The sequence below is a fragment of the Cornus florida genome, unplaced genomic scaffold (genome assembly GCF_030987335.1).
Source record: "Cornus florida cultivar Cherokee Brave unplaced genomic scaffold, ASM3098733v1 CherokeeBrave_3.0.0_Hap2_Chr01, whole genome shotgun sequence".
Taxonomy (NCBI): Eukaryota; Viridiplantae; Streptophyta; class Magnoliopsida; order Cornales; family Cornaceae; genus Cornus; species Cornus florida.
In genome coordinates this window covers 14,447,022-14,467,426 of record NW_026775571.1, presented here as the reverse complement: position 1 = coordinate 14,467,426, position 20,405 = coordinate 14,447,022, and the positions used below count along the sequence as shown (strand labels likewise).

General features: G+C 36.2%; 1 protein-coding gene and 1 pseudogene across 1 annotated transcript; one reads left to right on the top strand and one right to left on the bottom strand.

Annotated features, from left to right (window-relative positions):
* Nucleotides 1–656: 656 nt before the first annotated feature.
* On the bottom strand, nt 657–19,770 carry LOC132269450 (lysine-specific demethylase JMJ18-like; annotated as a pseudogene).
* LOC132269441 (uncharacterized) lies at nt 11,154–12,398 on the top strand. Its single transcript, XM_059770629.1, has one exon. The coding sequence runs from the start codon at nt 11,154–11,156 to the stop codon at nt 12,396–12,398; it is 1,245 nt and encodes a 414-aa protein (XP_059626612.1).
* Nucleotides 19,771–20,405: the final 635 nt, after the last annotated feature.

Below are 20,405 nucleotides of genomic sequence, written 5' to 3'. Positions count from 1 at the left end.
TCAAATTCCACATTGATTCAAGAACAAGCTCGTGCAGCCCTTGGATCCAACCAACCAAAAACAAGGAGATCGAATCAGAGGACCATTCTTTTTTTGTAAAAGATATTACAAAGGACTCTACTCCACATTCATAAATTAATAAAATTCTATTTGCTCCATATTTTGTTTCTATTGCAGACTTACAAAATTTGTGTGTACACATCACTAATTACTCTTCCAAATATTTCTTAATACAAGGAAATTAAATCCTAGAACTTCTCGGCTGAAAATGGTGGCCACTAAAGAAAATTAAAATGGTTCTTTCTTTTTATAATCCTCAGGAACCATTATGAATTAATTCACTGACTAATATGTCTTAATTGTCAGATGCGCCATCATAAGCAACAGCAGCAAAACTCGTCAAAGGAACACTCGAACCATTAGAGAGTTTTTCAGTTTCATTTCAGGGAAATGTTTTACCCATTATTGGTAGCTGTGGGAACATTCACCATCGAGGTTGGTTCGAAACCTACAGCCACCTTGTTTTAGCGTTTCTGCGTCTGTCCATTAAGCAACTCAACACTTGAATTTGCAGTGCATATGCATATATATATATATATATATATATATATATATATAGATAGATAGATAGATAGATAGATAGATATAGTGTTTTGCACTAGCATCAATTGATGAGACTTCAAAACTAAATTGACATGTATTTTGAAACAAAAAGAGCCACCAGGTATTCTAATTTACAAGAAGCCCTCACTGTGATATGTTTCACAAAATGGAAGACCAAAACCTATTTCGCGAGTCTGCACATGCAAATATGGGTACACAACTCGTGTTTGAAAGAATTGGCCTAATAAATAAGGGAATGAAGTCAGATGCTACCTCGAACAAGAAAGGATGACGAGACCTTATTGTGTTCCTTATCTACATGTTTTCTGGATCTCTTCAGTCAATGTTGTGAGTGCCACTCTCCATTCGGGGCTTCTTGACTCACTGCACAGAATTCTATGCATTATTTTCAGTTCTTCAGGATTTGCCTTCTTCAACAATCCTTGAAGTACAGATTGTAACTTTTTATCAACAGAATTATCGCAGCTACCTATAACTGAATTATCTTCCTCGCGCTTAATTATATTATAACCAAATATTGTTGCCTCTGTTTCACCTCTAGAGCAACTTGTTACCAAAGGGCACCTCTCTTCATTGCAAGCATTGGCAGAAGTCATAGAAACTTCCAGAAATTCATTCAAAATTTCCACCTTCTCTGCCTTAAATATAAGCTTGTGATTCCAGTACTCAGAGCACTGATGATTTGGATCAAGAGCCTCAATAACCTGATAAATACTCTTGTTAGAATCAGGATATGAAGTTCAAATATCATAACTGGTGTCAGGATCGACATATTCGTGCATTTGTGGTTTGTATGTGGACAGTGGCATTTGCCAGCCCACAAAAGTGTGACGCATATTGGATTGCCTACCCCATTCTCTTTCCATCCCTCAAGGAAAGAGAGATGAAGAGAGAAGTTACATCCATTAGTTAAGTTGTTTCAGAATCAAAGGTTCTCCATAATTAGAACTTTTAAGGTTGACTCTCAATCCTAACAGATGATAATTTTAGAAACATAAAGAATGTCAATGTAATTTTTTTTCAAAAGGGCTCCTCTTGTCATGCTGTGAAGTATTCTTCTGGGTAGAAACTACGTTCAAACACAAGCATGTGTACAGCACATTCACGTTGATAGGAGACGGTATTATTTGAATCAACACACATAACCTTGCTTGAAACCCTACTAAAGAAATCAACAAGACTTTCTAGATCTATGTTGTTAAGAATTCAATGGTTTTATCAGGTGCAAAATGGGTGATTGATCATATTAAATGTTTGAATAATGGGAAGCCACGAGGACAGTTGGTATTTGACAATTATTAGAATTGAGAAGTAGAAGGTGAAAATATTAAACAGAAAGGTTTGTAAAGTATTGATGTTGAACCATTATTTCAAAAAGTTGCATAACCTATGCAAAAGTTGGGAATAATTTACAACTTAATATTAGTTTCATGTGTTTGCTTCCTAAGGTAAGATGGTTAGGTTAATTTGTCCTGTTGACATCTGCTTTGAAACTCCAAAAGAAGTTCCATTAGCCACCGTCACTAAACCCCCTTCCCCCCAATTATAAAGTGCATAATTTTTTAGTAAATTTGAAGGAACATTCTTATAGTCTAAGGAATAGATTTCACTGATTAAGCCATTGGTGAATTTAATTAAAACGAATGAAGGCAATTCACCTGAACAATAGGTGGTGGTGATAGAAATCCAAACATTTCAGGCCCATTAATGCTCCATAAAGGTTGCAAAGGGGGCAGTCCTTGTATCCCTAAGCTGGTCTGCCTTCTGATTTGTTGACTTAGTCTTTGCAGCACCATTTCCCAACGCTTCTCCCCCGAGACATTTGCAAAGTTCTCACTTGGACATTCTTCCAAAGTAACCTGAAATTAACATAAAAAGTTGAGGGAAAAGATGAGGCATTGAGGATGGAAGGAAAAAAGCTGACAATAAATGCTCACACTTTTTTTGGGTCCCCAAATGCTTTAAAAAAAAAAAATGTTTGCAGTGAAATATTTCCCACGTATATTATTACTGGGTAGTTTCACTGAAAATGAGAATGGTGTTAATTGTAACAACCATGTTTCTGATTTGTTGACAGCACCGAGCTTGGAAAGTAAAGGAGTTCATGTTTCTCATTATTTCTAACGGTTAAAACAAACTTTCTGATATATAGCTACTCATTTTCCTTGGATTGAGCACGCTATAGAACTTAACACGGCTTTTGAATCCTGTCACATGAGCCAAAATTTCAAAACGTATTAATGAGTCAATTTATACATATAACTGAATCTAAACTGGACTTTTTTTTTTTCTTCTCAGAACCATGTAAATGTCCAACATGCGTACCTTTTGTGAATATTGCCAATTGATTGCACCACAGCTTTCCACAAACTACAGATCCATAATTAATAGGATCAATGCAGAAGCTCGACTTTTGTATATGACTAATTTGGCCAGTTAGAGAAGCCTTTACATCTGAATGGTCCGTGTTTTCAGTTTTAGACAAGTTGCTCAATGGAACACTAAGATCAACCCCAAACAACTTATTATCACTACTAGAACATCCCTAGAACACGAAGGGTGGTCTATGTTTGAAAGACCATGTGAAACTGAGGAATCACAATCACTACTAGGTCGTATGATATCTTGTTCTCTTCGTGCATCTGGACTATATTTTTTTCTTGCTTGCACATAGGCATACCGGTTTCATACATGTTCAAAATGACCTTGTTATCACAACTATCAGATATTTGTTGCAACCCACTTCCATGTTCATCAGATATGCTCTCAAGATTTAAATCAATACAGCATTCCAGCCCTACCTTACCTTCATCAGTTATGACCAGAGCTTCTTCTTTATGCTCAGCTATCACGCTGGGTGATGCACGTAAATTAAAAGTTTCTCACTGCACATCCAACTGGACTACTTCTGAAGAACCACAATCATGCAAAGAACTGCAAGACTCGTTAATGTTAAAACGTCTCTCTGTTATTGGAGGACATGATGGGCTTTTCTTTTCCTTGGGACAGTCAGTTCCGGTTGTCTCTCTCTCCTGACCCAGCTCAACAAAATCAGTATCTTTGCTATTTATAGAAGCCAATCCCAGGTCTTCTGACACCCATGCTTTTACCGCATTCAAATTCCTTTCCAATGCTTCAATCAATGTGTTTAGTTCATCCATGGTGTAGCAGACAAGCACAAACCTATTGTCTGGTGCACACAAACAAATAAGATGTGCATGTTTAAGATATGCAAATCGGTTCAAGGAGCACTTACAACAGGCAGCAGAAAGGTGCAAGTCATAAAAGCATAAAAAACATTCTCTCTCAGTTTGCACATCGAAGTCCTTCTCCATCTTCTGAAACTGCAAAAGAGTTGGAAGATTCCCCATCCTTTGCTGTTCTATCTGAACCCAATTGTCTGAAAAAAAGCGAATTTCATATGAGAAATTACCTTACCATGAAAATCAGATGAGTGAATAAGCAACTTTCGACCACAAAAGCACGCATATTCCGCAGGTGCATAAGGTATATGAACGTAATTATGAGTGTATATAGCAATATAATTAAATACATGAACATATAGATACAAGGATAGATATGAGTATTGTGTGTATATACGCATGAATTTACCTTAATTGCCTTAGTAAGTATCCCATCCTTCCCACAGAAACTTTCCCAACTCAAATTTCCCATTTTTTCCCTCTTGAGAATCGACAGCTCCCAAAGGGCACGAATGGCTTCTCTAGCTGATCCTAGAAGCAATTTATCATGGGACAATGACATCTTGCGACGTTGCTCACTATAGAGCTCTACTGCACTTTGCCCATGCTTTAACCAATCAACTGGAGCCACATTCACAGCCTCAGCACAATTGAAGCCACAATTGAAGCCAGAATGGTACGCCCTTGGGAAGGTAAGGACAAATTCCCCAGAGTGCTGGACAGCTCGATACACTGGTACACCCTCAGATTTTAGAACTGAAGGAGATAGCTGAGTGACCTGCCACAACACAAAAATCATAACTTAAAGCATGAAATACTCATTTAACATAGTGATGAATGATATAAGAATAAAAAAGCAGAAGCACAGTTTGGACATAAATGCGATGAAGATGAGTGAAATTTGAATGAGGTGACATCTAATGCTAGTTAAGTGAACTTAAATGGATAAAGTGCGAAAGAACGAGCCTATAAAATGACTGATAAGACAATTTTTAAAATGATATATCTCAAAATGTGTCAGACAACAATTTGGACACTTTAAACCGTGTTTAGCTTCCTAAATCTGTCAAATTTACACACACACACACACACACACAGAATACCGCAACTCACTGAGTGGACTTCAGTTCACAATTACAGATGCAAGACTTCATAGGCATAACCAAGTGTAGTATATGAAACCTATCCAGGCCTAATCAAAGTAGAGAAACATAATTTTCTTACCAATTGATGTAGTAAATCTGGTTGTTCTGCAAACAAATCTGGCAAATGCTTTCTCATTGCATTCTCCAAAGTAGAAGCATTGCATCCAGGAACTCCATACCATATTTTTGAATCACCCCAGTGTAGATAGTTCAGCGAATAAAGATGGTGGTCCTCAACATGCTTTACACAAAACAAGCAAAAAATCAGTCAGACACAAGCTCAAAACACAAAACTGAATAGTTTTTCAGCTTCAAAGGGAAGAAAAGGAAAAAAAAAGTATTAGTCAATTCTTTTTGGTTTTGAATAAAATAATAATAAAAGGCCTTTACTTTCCAAGTCCGTTCTGAATGAGTCATTGGGACATGCATAATTGGCACATGGTTAGTGAGAAAATATACTTGTGCAACTTGCAAATTTTTAGCAAACTACTCCCACAGTCCCGTCCCATTTTAAGTGTCCTTTTTGGGAACCTAACTTTTAAGATGGGGTTTTTAATATTTTTTATTGTATGTAATGAATGAATTATCAAATCTACCCATTGTGGGTCCACAGTGATGTGAAAATGTTTTACATTTAATTGTTTTTATAAGTTCAATGCAAGAAGGGTAAATTGGGAATGTTATAAAATATAATACATTGACTTTTAATTTGAATTGGAAAAATTATTTTGGGACAGTTAAATATGGAAAGGTGGACACCAATTTTGGGATGGAGGGAGGAAATCACTAGAAATTTGACCAATTAAATTTTAAACAATTAATTACAATAAATTATGAACTTTATTATCACAATGAATAAAAAAACATTTACTGTCACAAGGATTTTAAAATTACCTCTTCGTGATAATTTAAGTGGTCTTTCATAAAAAACCATAAAATGACCTATTGAAGCAGCACTCAGATTCTAGGAAACTCAACATATAATTCTTCTCATTCAAATGATCAGTTATTGCGGAAAGTTGCTAGTTTCTTTTCAATTTCTGTTGTTACGAGGTTCTTTTCTATATTTACTAAGCAAATAAATTTATAAAAAATAAAAATAAATAAATAAAATCACGGAAAAGAAAGAAATACCAGTGAGAATACAATAATAGTGATTGAATTTTATTACATATGCTCAGCCCCGTATATATTTACTCACATGTCTTCTTGCGTGCTTGATGCTTGAAGTGGTATAGGACAGTGAAAAGCAGACCTTAAGAAAAACTTAAGGTCAGCAATGGAGTGAAATCAAAGGTATGCTTTGACCCATGAGCCTTAATTGTCAAATGGCTACATGATGCTTTGCATTTAAAAAAAAAAAAAAAAAAAACAAATAGGATCATAGCAATTACTACGACTTACCCAACAAAACGATGAGAAGCACATCCCAACTTAGAGCCATGGTACTAGAACTCCTGAGATATCGCATCCTTCAAAACATAGTACAGAACTAGGCAGGCATGGAAAGTTATTTAAATCCCAACCAGAAATCACGCATTGACCTGAATTACTTTTTTCAGTCAGCAAAGATGACGCTTTCGGAAAACCACTACCAAATACTCCAGTTTCCAAATCAGCTCCATAGTATACCTGCAATATTACAGAATAAAGGTCATCTACCATTCATAAATAAACAAACATAGAAGGATACATAAGATGGAATATGCTATCAGAATACCATATTTAAATTTTACATACCTCAACCTCATGTTTGGCTGCTCAATGATCCACCAGTACTCGCCTTCAATATCTTCAACTTTGGGTTCCCATTTCTTGTGTTCAACACCATTAGTGTTTGAGTCATCCTCCATGTCCTTTGTCCCAAAATAACACTCCTTGAAATAATTGGCAAATTCTTGAAATTCTGTAGTGTAAAGTCTGACCCCGACTGGAATCCAAACTTCTCATCAGTGTCAGAAATATTGATTCCTTTGGAACCTTCAGGACTTGAACGTCTCCTGCTACTTCCCATCCTTGAATGACTCCTTCGTTTTCGCTTCCGCCCTCTGTTTTTCTTTCTCATAGGTTCCCTATTTTGAAGCAAGTCAACCTGCTGAACTCTCGTCGAAAATTTAGCATGTTCCCAAATGCTTTCATCTTTAAGTGGGCAGGGCGGAGTCCAGGTAGGAGGGGGAACTATCCTGCATATTCCATATGGTTCTGCTTTTGGGCGTATCTTTGCTATGTAACTGAGTGTATCTTGGAATTCCTGATGAAGCAAGCAATCATAAAAAACAAACAACAAATTAGTTATTAGTTTATTAGTTAATAGATAACTAACTAGAGTTGAATTAGTTATTAGTTTATTAGTTAATAGATAACTAACTAGAGTTGTAGCATCAAATGACCGATTGACCGGACAATATCTAATCTCCATCTTTATACAAAAGTACCTCATCGGTTGGATAAAATACAGGAGCTTCATCAATGATTGGCCTGCATGCTTCATCAGAATTCCATCTAGCTAATATCTGCTTTATCAAACAAACAACGATTTTTATTTTGATAAACATCACAAGAATGGAGAAAATTTGTTAAGTATGCTTTTGACCCAGAAAATATGAAAGTTAACTCAGGTATGGCCCTTGCAGAAATAAAATGATAAATATCCCAAGAAGCAACAAAATAAATCCAATGCACTCTTCAGAGGAACTTAGAGGAAAAACTGAACTAAGTCTGTTTTCATCCAAAACAATTATCAAATATTTGTTGAAAGATTCTGAGAAAATACAATATATATATATATATAGATATACATATAAAAGTTATACACGACAAAAAAATCCAACAGTTAGCCACAGTTGAAATGTAGGCCATGAGGCTCGTGAGGCCTGGGGTCTGCTTCCTGACCCGTCTGCAGCTGTTGTAGACTGAATTGATTTAACAACTAAACTAAAACAATTTAATTTAGTACCTTTCGACTTTGAGGGCTGCCTGAGCACCCTGGAAGAATCATCCTGCAAAAGAATTCTTTCGTAAGAATCTTATGTGTATCAAGTACAAAGTCTTCATCTTACCTACGTACATAACAATGACACATCATAACTATAGGTGGCAAGGTTATTAGAATAGGGGATTCAGTGTTGGGTCAGTTTAGGGTCCAATTGAATTGAGAATCGTAAGATTCTACTGAATGACAAAGATAATACCTTATAATACTTGTGCATTAAATATATCTTAGAGTATACACGAGAAAAAACCTATAACTTATGAAAAAATACAGAAGATTTAGGACAAGAATTTGGAATGCATAGAAAAATAACAGACCAAAAGAAAAAAATGATGAAAAACCAAAAAAGGAAAGGAAACAACGTCAAATTCATACTATTCAGAAATATGGGGAATCGGTTTGCCTAAATCAATTGTTTAAATAGATAATTAATTTAAAGCCTAGAAAGAGAATCGTTTTGACGGAAAAATGAGAAGAAAATCTTAACAAAATTATCTTATTTAGGACATTGAAGTTGGTCTTGATCTTCCTTTATGATATTATTAGGATCTTGGGTCCTAACTTATCAAAGAGGAACAAAGGAGTAACATTCTATTACCAACAGTTCCTTTGAACTAGCGTCACCCCACTCCTCGCCGTTGAATTATACACTAGCCGGAACCCAAAATTCAATGACCCAGATGACAATCACATGATAATCAAGTTGAACAACATCGAATGTAAGGTGAAGCCCATGAGACCTCCTCTGAAACCTTCTCTCATTCCATCCCTGAAGCCCTCTCGGAGTAATCTCATTCCCAACCATTTAAAACCACCATTCATCCCATCTAACCACATCAACCGTAAACCAAACAGAAGTAAAATCCTCTGTAACCCATCAGACCAGATCACCATTAATCCCCATAAGTCCTCACTCAATGGAAAACACACATTTACCACTGCAAGTTCTCCTTCTCACACTATCAACAAACCCGCCTCTACAAGCCAGGCCACACCTAAGCAGCTACCAAAAAACTTCAACCCAAGACTGTATGATTCCCCAGAGCATCAAATTGAAAGACTAACTGAGCAGCTGGAATGGAAAGATGAAAACTTGGGGAAGGCTCTAGAGATGATAAAGGAGAGGAATAAAACAATCTTACAGCTTAGTGAGGAACTTGCTCAGTGCAAAAAGGCTCCTTCTAAACCCATCTCTCCACTGCAGCAACCAGAAGATATCATACCCCCATCGCAGCAATCAGCAGATGCAACCATTATGGATGCGTCTAAACTCGAGCTACTGAAAGAGATTGATCGACTCAAAAGGCTCCTCAAGGCTAAGGATGAAGAGTTACAAGATGCACTTCAGAGAATCAAAGAGACTGCTCCTGCCAATGGAGATCTTGTTAGCAGAATACAAGCGGTTCCGACAAGTATCACTGACGCGCCACCGGCAGTCGGATTCAACAATGCTGATCCAAATTTGAATTTGAATTGTGATGTGACAATGCCTTTTCCAGGTTTTTCGGCTCAACCCACTCTCCACTTTTCAGAACATGTTCACAGTTCTCAAGAGAACCAACTGACCTGTCAACCAACTGCTTCACCAACCTCTTTACCAAACCAGTTACAATCTAATTATCCCATTGTTGAGCCACTTCGTCCCGAGGCTACATCAGAACAGAGAAATGAACAGACCTCAAAAAGCTGGTCATCAGTGGCAAAATCTCAACCCTCTAATTGGGAGCTTCATTATTTCAAACCTTCAACCAGAAATGACTCGATTCTTGTGGATCCACCAGAGGAGATTAGAAGCAGTGGCATGAAGTATTGGGAATCTTGCTTGGTGGGAACATTCAAGAGAAGAATGCCGTACAAAATTATCTCAAAACAAGCACACAAGCTTTGGGACTCAAGAGGCCTAAGGAATGTAGTTGCCAACTCTGAAGGTATTTTCTACTTCAAGTTTGACTCCATTGATAGTTGCATTTCAATACGTGGAGAGCAGTGGTTTCTTGCTGGTAAAGCTGTATTTCTCAGACTTTGGAATCATGATCCCTCTGCACAACCTCACTCTGATGCTGTGAAATCTTTTACACTCTGGATTAAACTTTTTAATGTTCCCTTTGAGCTTTGGTCCTCTAAGGGACTTAGTTATATAGCCAGTGCAGTAGGGAAACCTATTCTAGCTGACTCTACCACTCAAGAAAAGAGTAGAATCGACTATGCTAGAGTATGTGTTGAAATATATCCACACTCTACACTTCCTAAATCCTTTCCTGTAACCCTAAAATGCGGTGATACTGCCACTGTGAAGGTCCAATATCCATGGATTCCTCCAATTTGTTCTATGTGTTCCTCCTTTGGACATTCCAATGATCAATGTAGTGGAATTGTTGTCTCTCAGCACATTAATGTTCAGAATAACCCTGTTCCCCCCATCTCACAAGAATGGCAAATTGTCACCAAGAGGAGAGGTAAAAGCTACTGTCAGCCAATCCCTAACCCCTTCCCCAACTCTGACTGCAATGCACAGCTGGATGTATCAACTTCCAACCCCCAATCTGTAGTATCGCCTTCATACTCTACTCAACATGTTCTTGATCCACATATTGAAAGTACAGTCCCTATCAAGGTGGGTGTCTCTAAAGCATTACCTTCACAAGCTGTTCTTCACAACCCCAACCCCCAGAGATCAATGAGCACAACTACCATGCCTCAATTGGTTTTAGAACCAACCCTCAACCCACCATTGTCAGTTGAAGCAAATCCCAAGTTTCATTTTACTAATGGTCATCAGAGCTCTTCTGAGGAGAATATAAATCACCCACCTTCACCTCAGAAAGGAATGGCAAAAGCTATCAATTTAGTCATTGACCTCTCACCTCATAATCCAAAATCTCACAGTCCTGTTACTGCTCATTCTTCAGAGGTCAAGATCACTAATTCATTTGCTGCTCTTTCTCATGATGATAACAATGGGGTCCAAGATTACTCAGAAAACCCAGCTTCCTCATCTGATGAAATCTCTTCACAGAATCATCAAGACACTGAGGATATCCCTATTATGGATAAATTGTTGAAGCCTAGAAAACCAACTAATGCAAAGCATTCAAAACTTGCAAAAAGGCCTAAAGTCATCAAACCAGTTGTTAGCAGTGTTTCCTTGAAAGGGTTTAGGGGTCTTTGTAACCTCTCATCCTCCTCCAAATGAATTGGGCTGCATGGAACATTAGAGGGCTTAACTCTACCCTCAAGCAAATAGAGATCAGGTGTCTTATTAGAGAATCAAAGCTAAGTCTTATAGCAATCTTGGAAACCAAAGTTTGTAGTGACAATATGCAGTCTATTCATCACTTCATTGCCCCACAGTGGCAAATCAAATGCAATTACCTATCCTCAATTTTAGGAAGGGTTTGGGTTCTATGGGATCCTCAGAAAGTTTCAATGCTCAGAGCAGTGGAGCATGGTCAGGTGATTAACTGTGAAATTGAGCTTATTAACCTCAAAAAGAAGGTACTGGCTTCTTTTATTTATGCTGCTAATACCGCAGTGGATAGGAAATCCCTATGGAGATCACTAAATTCTTTTAGCCTTTCATGTGAGCCATGGATTTTGATGGGTGACTTTAATGTCTTGCTTCATGTGAATGACTCTTTTGGAGGAGCTCTTAGATGGACAACAGGAATGCAAGATTTTAAGGAGTGCTTAGATAGAAATGGGCTGGAAGACATGAGGTTCACTGGGGTTTTTCACACTTGGTCAAATAGAAGTTATGGAGGTGCCAATATCACAAGAAAGCTGGACAGAGTCCTGGTTAATTTCAATTTTATTTCCCTTTTCCCACAAGCTGAATGTGAGTTCCTCCCACAGGGTATCTCTGACCACTCTCCAATGGTGGTAAGGTTTGGAGAACTTACTCCTAAAAGAAACATCCCATTTAGGTTCTTTAACTTTTGGACTCTAGATCCCTCCTTTTTTATCATTGTTTCTCAGGAATGGCAGAGAGTGATCCATGGTTCTAGAATGTTCATACTTGTACAGAAATTGAGATCACTGAAGCAACCTCTTAAGCTGCTAAATAAAGCATCCTTTAGTGATATCTCAGCTAGAATTGCAGCCTGCAGAGAGGAGCTTTCACTCTGTCAAAGAAGCTTGGACCTCAACCCTAATGATGACTCACTTAGATTGAATGAAAATGAGCTGTCTTCCAAGTTCACTGAGCTCTCACTTGCAGAAGAATTATTCTACAAACAGAAAGCCCAAGTGCACTGGCTCAAGGAGGGGGACCAGAACACTGCTTTCTTCATGAGGAGTTTTGGATCAAAGGCTAACAGAAGGAAAGTCCAATCAATTTTTAACTCGTATGGCTCTCAACTGTTTGGGGAGGATATGAAGAATGAATTTCTCACCCATTTCACCACTATTCTTGGGCAGGATTATACACATTATTAAGGTATGGCATCTTTTTCCCATCTCATTACTAAAACTATTCCTAGTCATGTCATTCCTACCCTCACCTCTATACCTACTGGCCTTGAGATTCAAAATTGCATACTTTCATTTCACCCATTCAAAAGCCCAGGTCCTGATGGATATAATTCAGCCTTCTTCAGACACACATGGCATATCATTGGTCAGGATGTCATTTCAGCTGTTAAAGACTTTTTCATCACTGGCAAAATGCTCACTGAGATCAATTGTTCTTACATTGCCCTAGTACCAAAGATCCCTAATCCCTCAACAGTTAATGATTTTAGACCAATCTCATGCTGCAACCTTATTTACAAAACCATCTCAAAGCTGTTGGCTAACAAGCTTGCACCTTTACTTCCATACCTAATCAGCCCAAACCAGAATGCTTTTATTAAAGGGAGACATATCACTGAAAATATTATTCTAGCCCATGAATTATTGAATGGTTACAATAAGGTTAACCATCCCCCTAATTGTGCTCTAAAAATTGACCTCATGAAAGCCTTCGATTCAATTCATTGGCAGTTTATTCTTGACTTCTTACATCTCTTTGGTTTTCCATCAACATTTATTCATTAGATATCTCAGTGCATCACCACCCCAGCCTATTCCATCTCCCTCAATGGTGAACTGTTTGGATTTTTTAAGGGAAGGAGGGGCATTAGACAAGGAGATCCCATCTCTCCATTGCTTTTTGTCCTTGCAATGGAGGTTCTCACTCTCACAATTAACCACCAAGTCAGGCAAAATCCTAGCTTCAAGTATCATTAGAGGTGCAGAAAATTGGGTATCACTCATCTCTCATTTGCAGATGACTTGTTGATGTTTTCTCATGCAAATTCTGATTCAGTACAAAGTTTGGTGAATGCTCTTAACCTGTTTTGTTCTTTTTCTGGGCTACAACTTAACCCTGCCAAAAGCAAAATTTTCTTTTCAAGGGTGGATTCTCACACAAAATTCTCTATTTTATCACTCTTGCAATTTGATGCTGGTACTTTACCAGTAACATACTTGGGAATGCCCCTTTCTGCTACAGCAATTAAGGTAAGGGATTGTCAAACACTTGTGGGAAGAATCACTAAAAGAATTGGCTCTTGGACATCTAAGTTTCTCTCTTATGCTGGAAGGGCAGTCCTCATTAAATCAGTGCTGTGTTCTATCCAAGCTTACTGGTCTCAAGCTTTTGTGTTACCTAGGAAGGTCTTTGATGAAATTAACAGGATTCTTAGGAGCTTCTATTGGTCTGGGGTTGAGATGAAGAAAAGTGGAGCTAAGGTTGCCTGGAATGCAGTATGTAGACCCAAAATTTATGGGGGATTGGGATTTCCTGACCTCGAGCTCTCTAACAGAATTGCATGCCTTAAGCATATGTGGAAATTATGTCTAAGGAAGGAAAGTCTTTGGGTTGCTTGGTCATATGACTATCTTATTAAGGAGAAGAGTTTCTGGTACCTAAGGGCAACCTCACTCAGCTCTGGTTTTTGGAGGAACCTGTTGAAGCTCAGAGAAATGGCTAGAAGTATCATTTATTTTAAGGTTGGCGACGGAAAGGACACAAAGCTTTGGCTGGACTTTTGGCTTCCAAAGGGCCCAATTGTAAATCAGTTGGGATTAAATGACTTGGAAATTCTTCAACTGGACTCCTCAGCCACAGTTGATAGCCTAATTTCTAATGGACATTGGATGATCCCTATATCTCTAGCTTACCCTCAATTTTTTCAGTCTGTTAATTTTCTTTCTCAGCTGTACTCTTTACAATCTCCTTCAGAGCAAATGGATAGTATTCATTGGTTGCCTAATTCTTCTGGAGCTTACTCATTCTACCAAACTATTGCTTACTTTGCCCCTCCTTCTCCATCCTTTATTTGGCACAAATTAATTTGGTTCAAACATCACATCCCTAAACATAGTTGCATTGTCTGGCTTGCTGTTAGAGGTAGACTGTATACATTGGATTCAAAGCCTATGCTTCACAAGCATTATATTAACAGGTGTTATCTATGTATGGCTGAGAATGAATCAATGGATCATTTGTTTTTCAAATGTTGTTTCAGTTCACATGTTTGGATGGCTATACAAGAGTTTGCCAGATTCTATATTCTACCCAACTGCTGGAATGAGCTGATTAACTGGTGCTCAACTCATTGGTCCTCTGGAAAATTTTTAGTTCATAAACTCTTGTTGTCTGCAGCAATCTACTATCTCTGGTTGGAGAGAAATAGAAGAGCATTCAGAAATGCATACTCCAGCCCTAATCACATCTTCTCACAAGTCAAATCTTGTGTTCGAGCTAAACTAGTAGCAATTAAGTTAAAAAACTGTGCTGAGCTAAGGGGGATTTCAGCTGAGGGTGATCTTCACAATTTGTTTGCACAGGCTTGTGGAGCAGCTTATGGGCACTCTTGGTTGATTACTTAAAGCTGAATCACTGGTTTTTGAGGTTCTGAAAGGTACAAGAAGCTGTGATTGGAAGATAGCAGTGTCTCCCTTCTTTGTTCACAAGAAACAAGACTTGGTTTTTGCCATGTTTCAATGGTTGCTGTGTATTGTATAGGTCCTTTAACCTTTTGTTGTCTTTTTGTCTCTGTTATTGGCCTTGGCCTTCATGTGATTTTGTTTTCCCCTCTTCTTTGAGGGCTTCATGTATCTACTTTATCTTCAATACAAGCTTACCTTTAACTAAAAAAAAAAAAAAAAAACATTCTATTACTATACAATCGGGATCCCCCAATTCCTATGATCTTATAGGGATTCCACAAAGATTCTACCTTCCAGGGATTTTTACGGGATCAAGATCGATTCAGTACTTTTGGATAGAAAATTTATAGAATCACACGATCCGGATAATGACAGGTAAAGCAAGGCAAATTGATAAATAGTAATATATTATAGAAAATCACTGGTACGCATTTTGCATATTTCCTTTGACTAAACAGAATGTTTAATTACAGCTAAATTTACTGATTCATAAATGTATTGAGTTGTGAGGAGCACTAATAATGCTTTTTAAACGTATAAAAAATATTTTAACATTTTGTAATAAGGTAAAAACTTATAATGAAAATTATATTTTTATCTTTCTGATGTTAAGAGTAGATAGATACATATCCAATGTCTTATATTAGCACATATGCTTCCATAAATACAGACTTTGACAAATAAAATTTATTAGAAATATGTAAGCATAGTTTATCTTTTACAAAGGGAAAACCCTCAAATAATAGTATAGTTAATTATTTGTTCTAATCGTTTAGAACTACCAATCTATTTATAACAAATAGATTATACCATTAAAAAAAAAAAAAAAAAATTACATTCTCAAGTTTCAATAATCAATTGCAAAGTACTAATATTAAAATAAACTTAAGTTATACAAATGGTAAATTATTTGTGTGTTTATTTATTGATTTTGGTAAGTAAGACACATGCTCATGTCCCAAGGGATACTTGAATTGTGTATTCCCCCTTCGCAGGTGACAAGGGATGCTGCTCAGTCTAACCACTAATGGTAATTAAATTCTTTACCTAATAAGAATTAGTTGTTTTGGAGTAAAATTAGTTAGAGCGAGAGACGAGAGAGTTATAGTCACTTCACGTGTGATATAAACATGACTATCTTATTTTCACGGATAATAGAGTTTGAAATGATTATATGAGAGCACCAATACCTACTAGCATAAAAGTCTGCTATATGCATGAAATAATGACAATTTTTGTACTACATACTTTCTTTATCTCTAGGGCATCAAAGTGAGTAGCAAATGATATAAGATAACTGAGAAGACTTGGGTGTGAGAGATCGGCAATTTGAAATAGAAATTTTGTACATAAAACATTGGTTAAGGCTCCATTATTTCGATGGAACTAAGCCTTTGCTTCTGTATCTATATAGCTTCATGAAGCTTACTTTCCACTGTTTCATGGAATATATTTTAAGGAAGTTTCTCGGAGAGAAAATTAATAACTAGCACAAAGAGAATTTTCTGTAGATCGGATTCAGGAAGATGATAAATTTCCCAAACAAGATTCACACAACTAATGGAACTATAGAAAACAAACATTTCAGAACCCTATTAGTTAGAAGCAGGCCAAGACTTCAGTAAAATTATCGTGTTTCTTGGGTTAGCACGGGGAACAAATAATAGTGCTTCAAACTTTGCAGAGAAAAAATTTCCTTGGAAACATTTTGGATTGAAGCAGATGGAGCCAATGACAAGGTAATCTCTTCAAAACAAGATAGTTATGAAGATACAAGAAAATGTTTGGGAAATGGTAGTGGTGAATCCACAGTGGACAAATGAAGGCAGAATGTAACCAATTTGAAAATCATGCAAGAAGGAGGTAAACCTTCATGATTTTTTCACAATAAGATTCTGCTTTGGAGCTTTTATCAAGTAAGTGATAATCAATACGATTTCCACGCCTGAGGGATCGTTTAACCTTCACTTCCTTGTAATTGTCAAATACAGCATCTGTTTGCAGTTGTTTCCATGACATAACTGCTTGAAACTACTGAATCGGCATTTCATCCCTCCTAAATTCAACATGCTTATCAAGTAGAGAATCTCCAAAATTTGAGATTACTAGATACCCTTCAGTTAAGCAATTCGGAGTGTCTTCTACCACCAAATTATTCAACTGCAAGCACACAGAAATGAGATAAATGAAGCAAGATAAACTATGAAATGACATAGACAGAAAGTTGTGAACATTCTAGAAGTGAAACATTTATAGACTAAACCAATAATCTTATAACAGAGAATTACCTGTGGAAATTGTTAAAGACGATAACAAGAACCAACATCCACAAAGAGACTGAAGGATGACCTATTAAAGGATTTTAACAATTTCAAAGGAAACGAAATTGCATACAACGTCAAAGTGGTCCTTCCCACTGCAGCAATATTTGGACAGAACACAAGGCCACAAATTTACATAGTTCGCGTGTCCTTCTAGAAGTTGTCATTACAGGTATTATTCCAGCTAAATGACCAAGACTAGAAAGAAAATAAACAGTAGTCATATGTGCAATATATCGCGACATAGCCTTCTTTGGTAAGTCCATTATCACTCTTTAATCAGAAAATAACTCTTCAATACTAATGGTTCCCTATCAAGTATCAAAGAAGAAGGTTGAGGTATTCTCATGATCTCTAACAGCATGAAAGCATCTCATGACTAGTATCCAAAGAGCCGGAGACAAGAGTAATAGACATTCACCCCACCTCCTTCCTATTCCTGATTTCATTACCATTCATGTAGTTTGAGAAATAAATATACTGGAAAAGGCAGTTCAATTCCCAATTATCCTTGAAATTGTATTATTTAATGTTATGATTATATGCTACCGTAGTATACTTGACAAAACTATGCTTGCTTTACATGTTACAAGTTCTGATCTTAGGTTAGGTACACCTATTTTACAGACTCTTCAAAAGTAGGTGAAGTACCCGTGTCAGACTCACAATACTAGGACATAATATAGGATATGTGTCCGACACTTTTGGTTTGACATGCACCTAAAAAAAATATCTAATTATTTAACTATTCAAGTTTATCATATTATTGCTTCAAAATAAATGAAATGCTTGTATTCAACACTGTGTCACATAAAGACATTATTTTACAAAATCAAAATATTAAATATTATGATCCTTTAGCAATGTCCCAGTTCCCTTCTTCTTCGGGATTTGACACGGTCCTACGCTTGAATATATACCTGCACCTAACATGCGTTTCCAAGTTCATGTAACATAGAGGTATACAATACAATTTAAGAGCTCAAGAATGATTCACTAGCATGGCCTATCTCACCATAGAGAATGTAAGATTAATGAAAAGCTGCAACTTATATGTCATCTGCTTTCCTCAATTAACATCCAAAAATCTAAGTGTCTACATACGAGCAACAAAGGACATCAGCCTGGGTAGTGACCCCATGACATCAAATGCCGGGCGATTGCGACCATATAATTTATGAAATTTTCACAAAGCAATGGATGACTAAATATAAATATTGCTTTGACACTGAACATAAATGATTTACAATCTTATCACCACAAAAAAGCTGATCTATTAGGAACTATAAATTGCATTACAGCCCAAATCATCACAGTTAGACAAAACAATGATCAGATATGAAGATCACATTCAATCATTCCAAAAGGAGAAATTAGTTAATTATTATGCATCAATTAAAGTTCCTAAAAATGGTAGGATCAACAAAACAAATATATTTATATGCAAACAGAAGCAAATATAAGAAATCTAACCTCTTTGATTTGGAGAAACTGTTGCCAATTGGGATTTGTTTTATTGTCTGAAAAAAATATATGAAACCTAACCTACCCAATTCAATACGGAACCAAATTCACCAGACTCAAAATTTAAACAAACAAAATTGTAGCTGCAAGATTAGACCTAATCTGGTCTCACAACAAACCCAAACTCTCCCAAAAAGATTCAACCTTTTTCATTTTAAAACTCACAAAAACAAATTTAACCCACAAAATATTAAAAATCCCACCAAGAAAAAACAAATGAAAACTCAATTGCATGAATCAATCCAAACCCTTTTTATCATGCACACGTTCCTCATTCACATATGAATGTCTTTATCAAGAAAATAACCGGTAATGTCAAATTCAAGAAAAAGGTAAAATTGACCAAGTAAATACATAAATGAAAAAAGAAAGTGATAGGTGAATGTTAATGATGATGAACAGAAAAAAAAACCTTGAATGACAAGTACGACGAAAAGTACTAGAAATTACCTCAGAAACAGCTAAATGCCTAAAATTCCACGTCGAAGTGGGGGTTGCTTTTTCTTAATTTCTTTGCATTTAAATAATGTTGCAATGAAATAAATAAATAAATCAAATCTAGATTCTATAAGTAAACAGTAATAGGGTGAGATAAGGACTCCTAAAACGAGGAAGTTGGATCTAGAGAGGGAAAGGAGGGGAAGAAGAGTTGGAGAGAGACAGGGTCAACCAGAAACTGAAGGAAGATAGGACCCAAAGGGCAATGTGATGAGATACAAAATAGAGGTGCAAAGCAATCAAAGGCAGAGGAGATGCAATAGCCAGTCTTTGTAGCAGCAGTTGTGTGAGTCTGTCTGATAACTGGTGGTTCTGGGTATAATTTGACATTTTGACTGTTCCTTTTTTTAAGTTGGATTCCAGCAAAATCTTCGTGGTACCAAAGGAAAGCCTTGAAGTATATATAGTAGGATCAGTGTTGGGTGGTGGATGGTTCAGATTAGTTCGTACGCGTTTGCCTTGTCAGAATGCTTATGTTCTCTCTCTCTTTTGCTGCAGTAGATTTGGAGGAAATTGAGGAATTGCTCTGTCTTGGTCCAAGTTTGTTTGTCTTGGCAGTGGTGCCATTTTTGTTTTTTGTTTTATTTTTATTTAGCAGTTGGTTTGTTTTATTATATTTTCTTCCTTCTAATTGATATCTAGAAATGGTTGATTTGGTAAATTTATTTTGAATTGTGATTTTTTTTTTGATTCATTCATAATTTATTATTATTATTTTGAATCATTATTGTTATTTTTTTTATTTACTTTTTATTTTTTTAGAAGTATCATTATTCTTTTTTTTTTTTTTAATTTTAATTTTTATTTTATTCTTTATAATTTTACTTTGGATTGTAATTTTTTTCTCCGTTTTTATTTTTTATTTTTGGTTCATTCTTAATACAGGTTTCAATATTTTTTTTATCTTATTTCTATTTTTTTTTTCTTTTGTTTTATTTTAATTTTTCTCTTTCTAATTGATGTTTAGAAGTAGTTGATTTGTTTTATTTTATTTTTCTCTTTCTAATTGATGTTTAGAAGTGATTGATTTGGTAAGTTTACCTTAAATTGTGATTTTTTTTCTTTTTTTCTTTTATTTTTTACTTTTGGTTCATTCATAATTTATAATTATTTTGAGTCATTATTGTTATTTTTTTTTCTTTACTTTTTATTTTTAAGAATTATC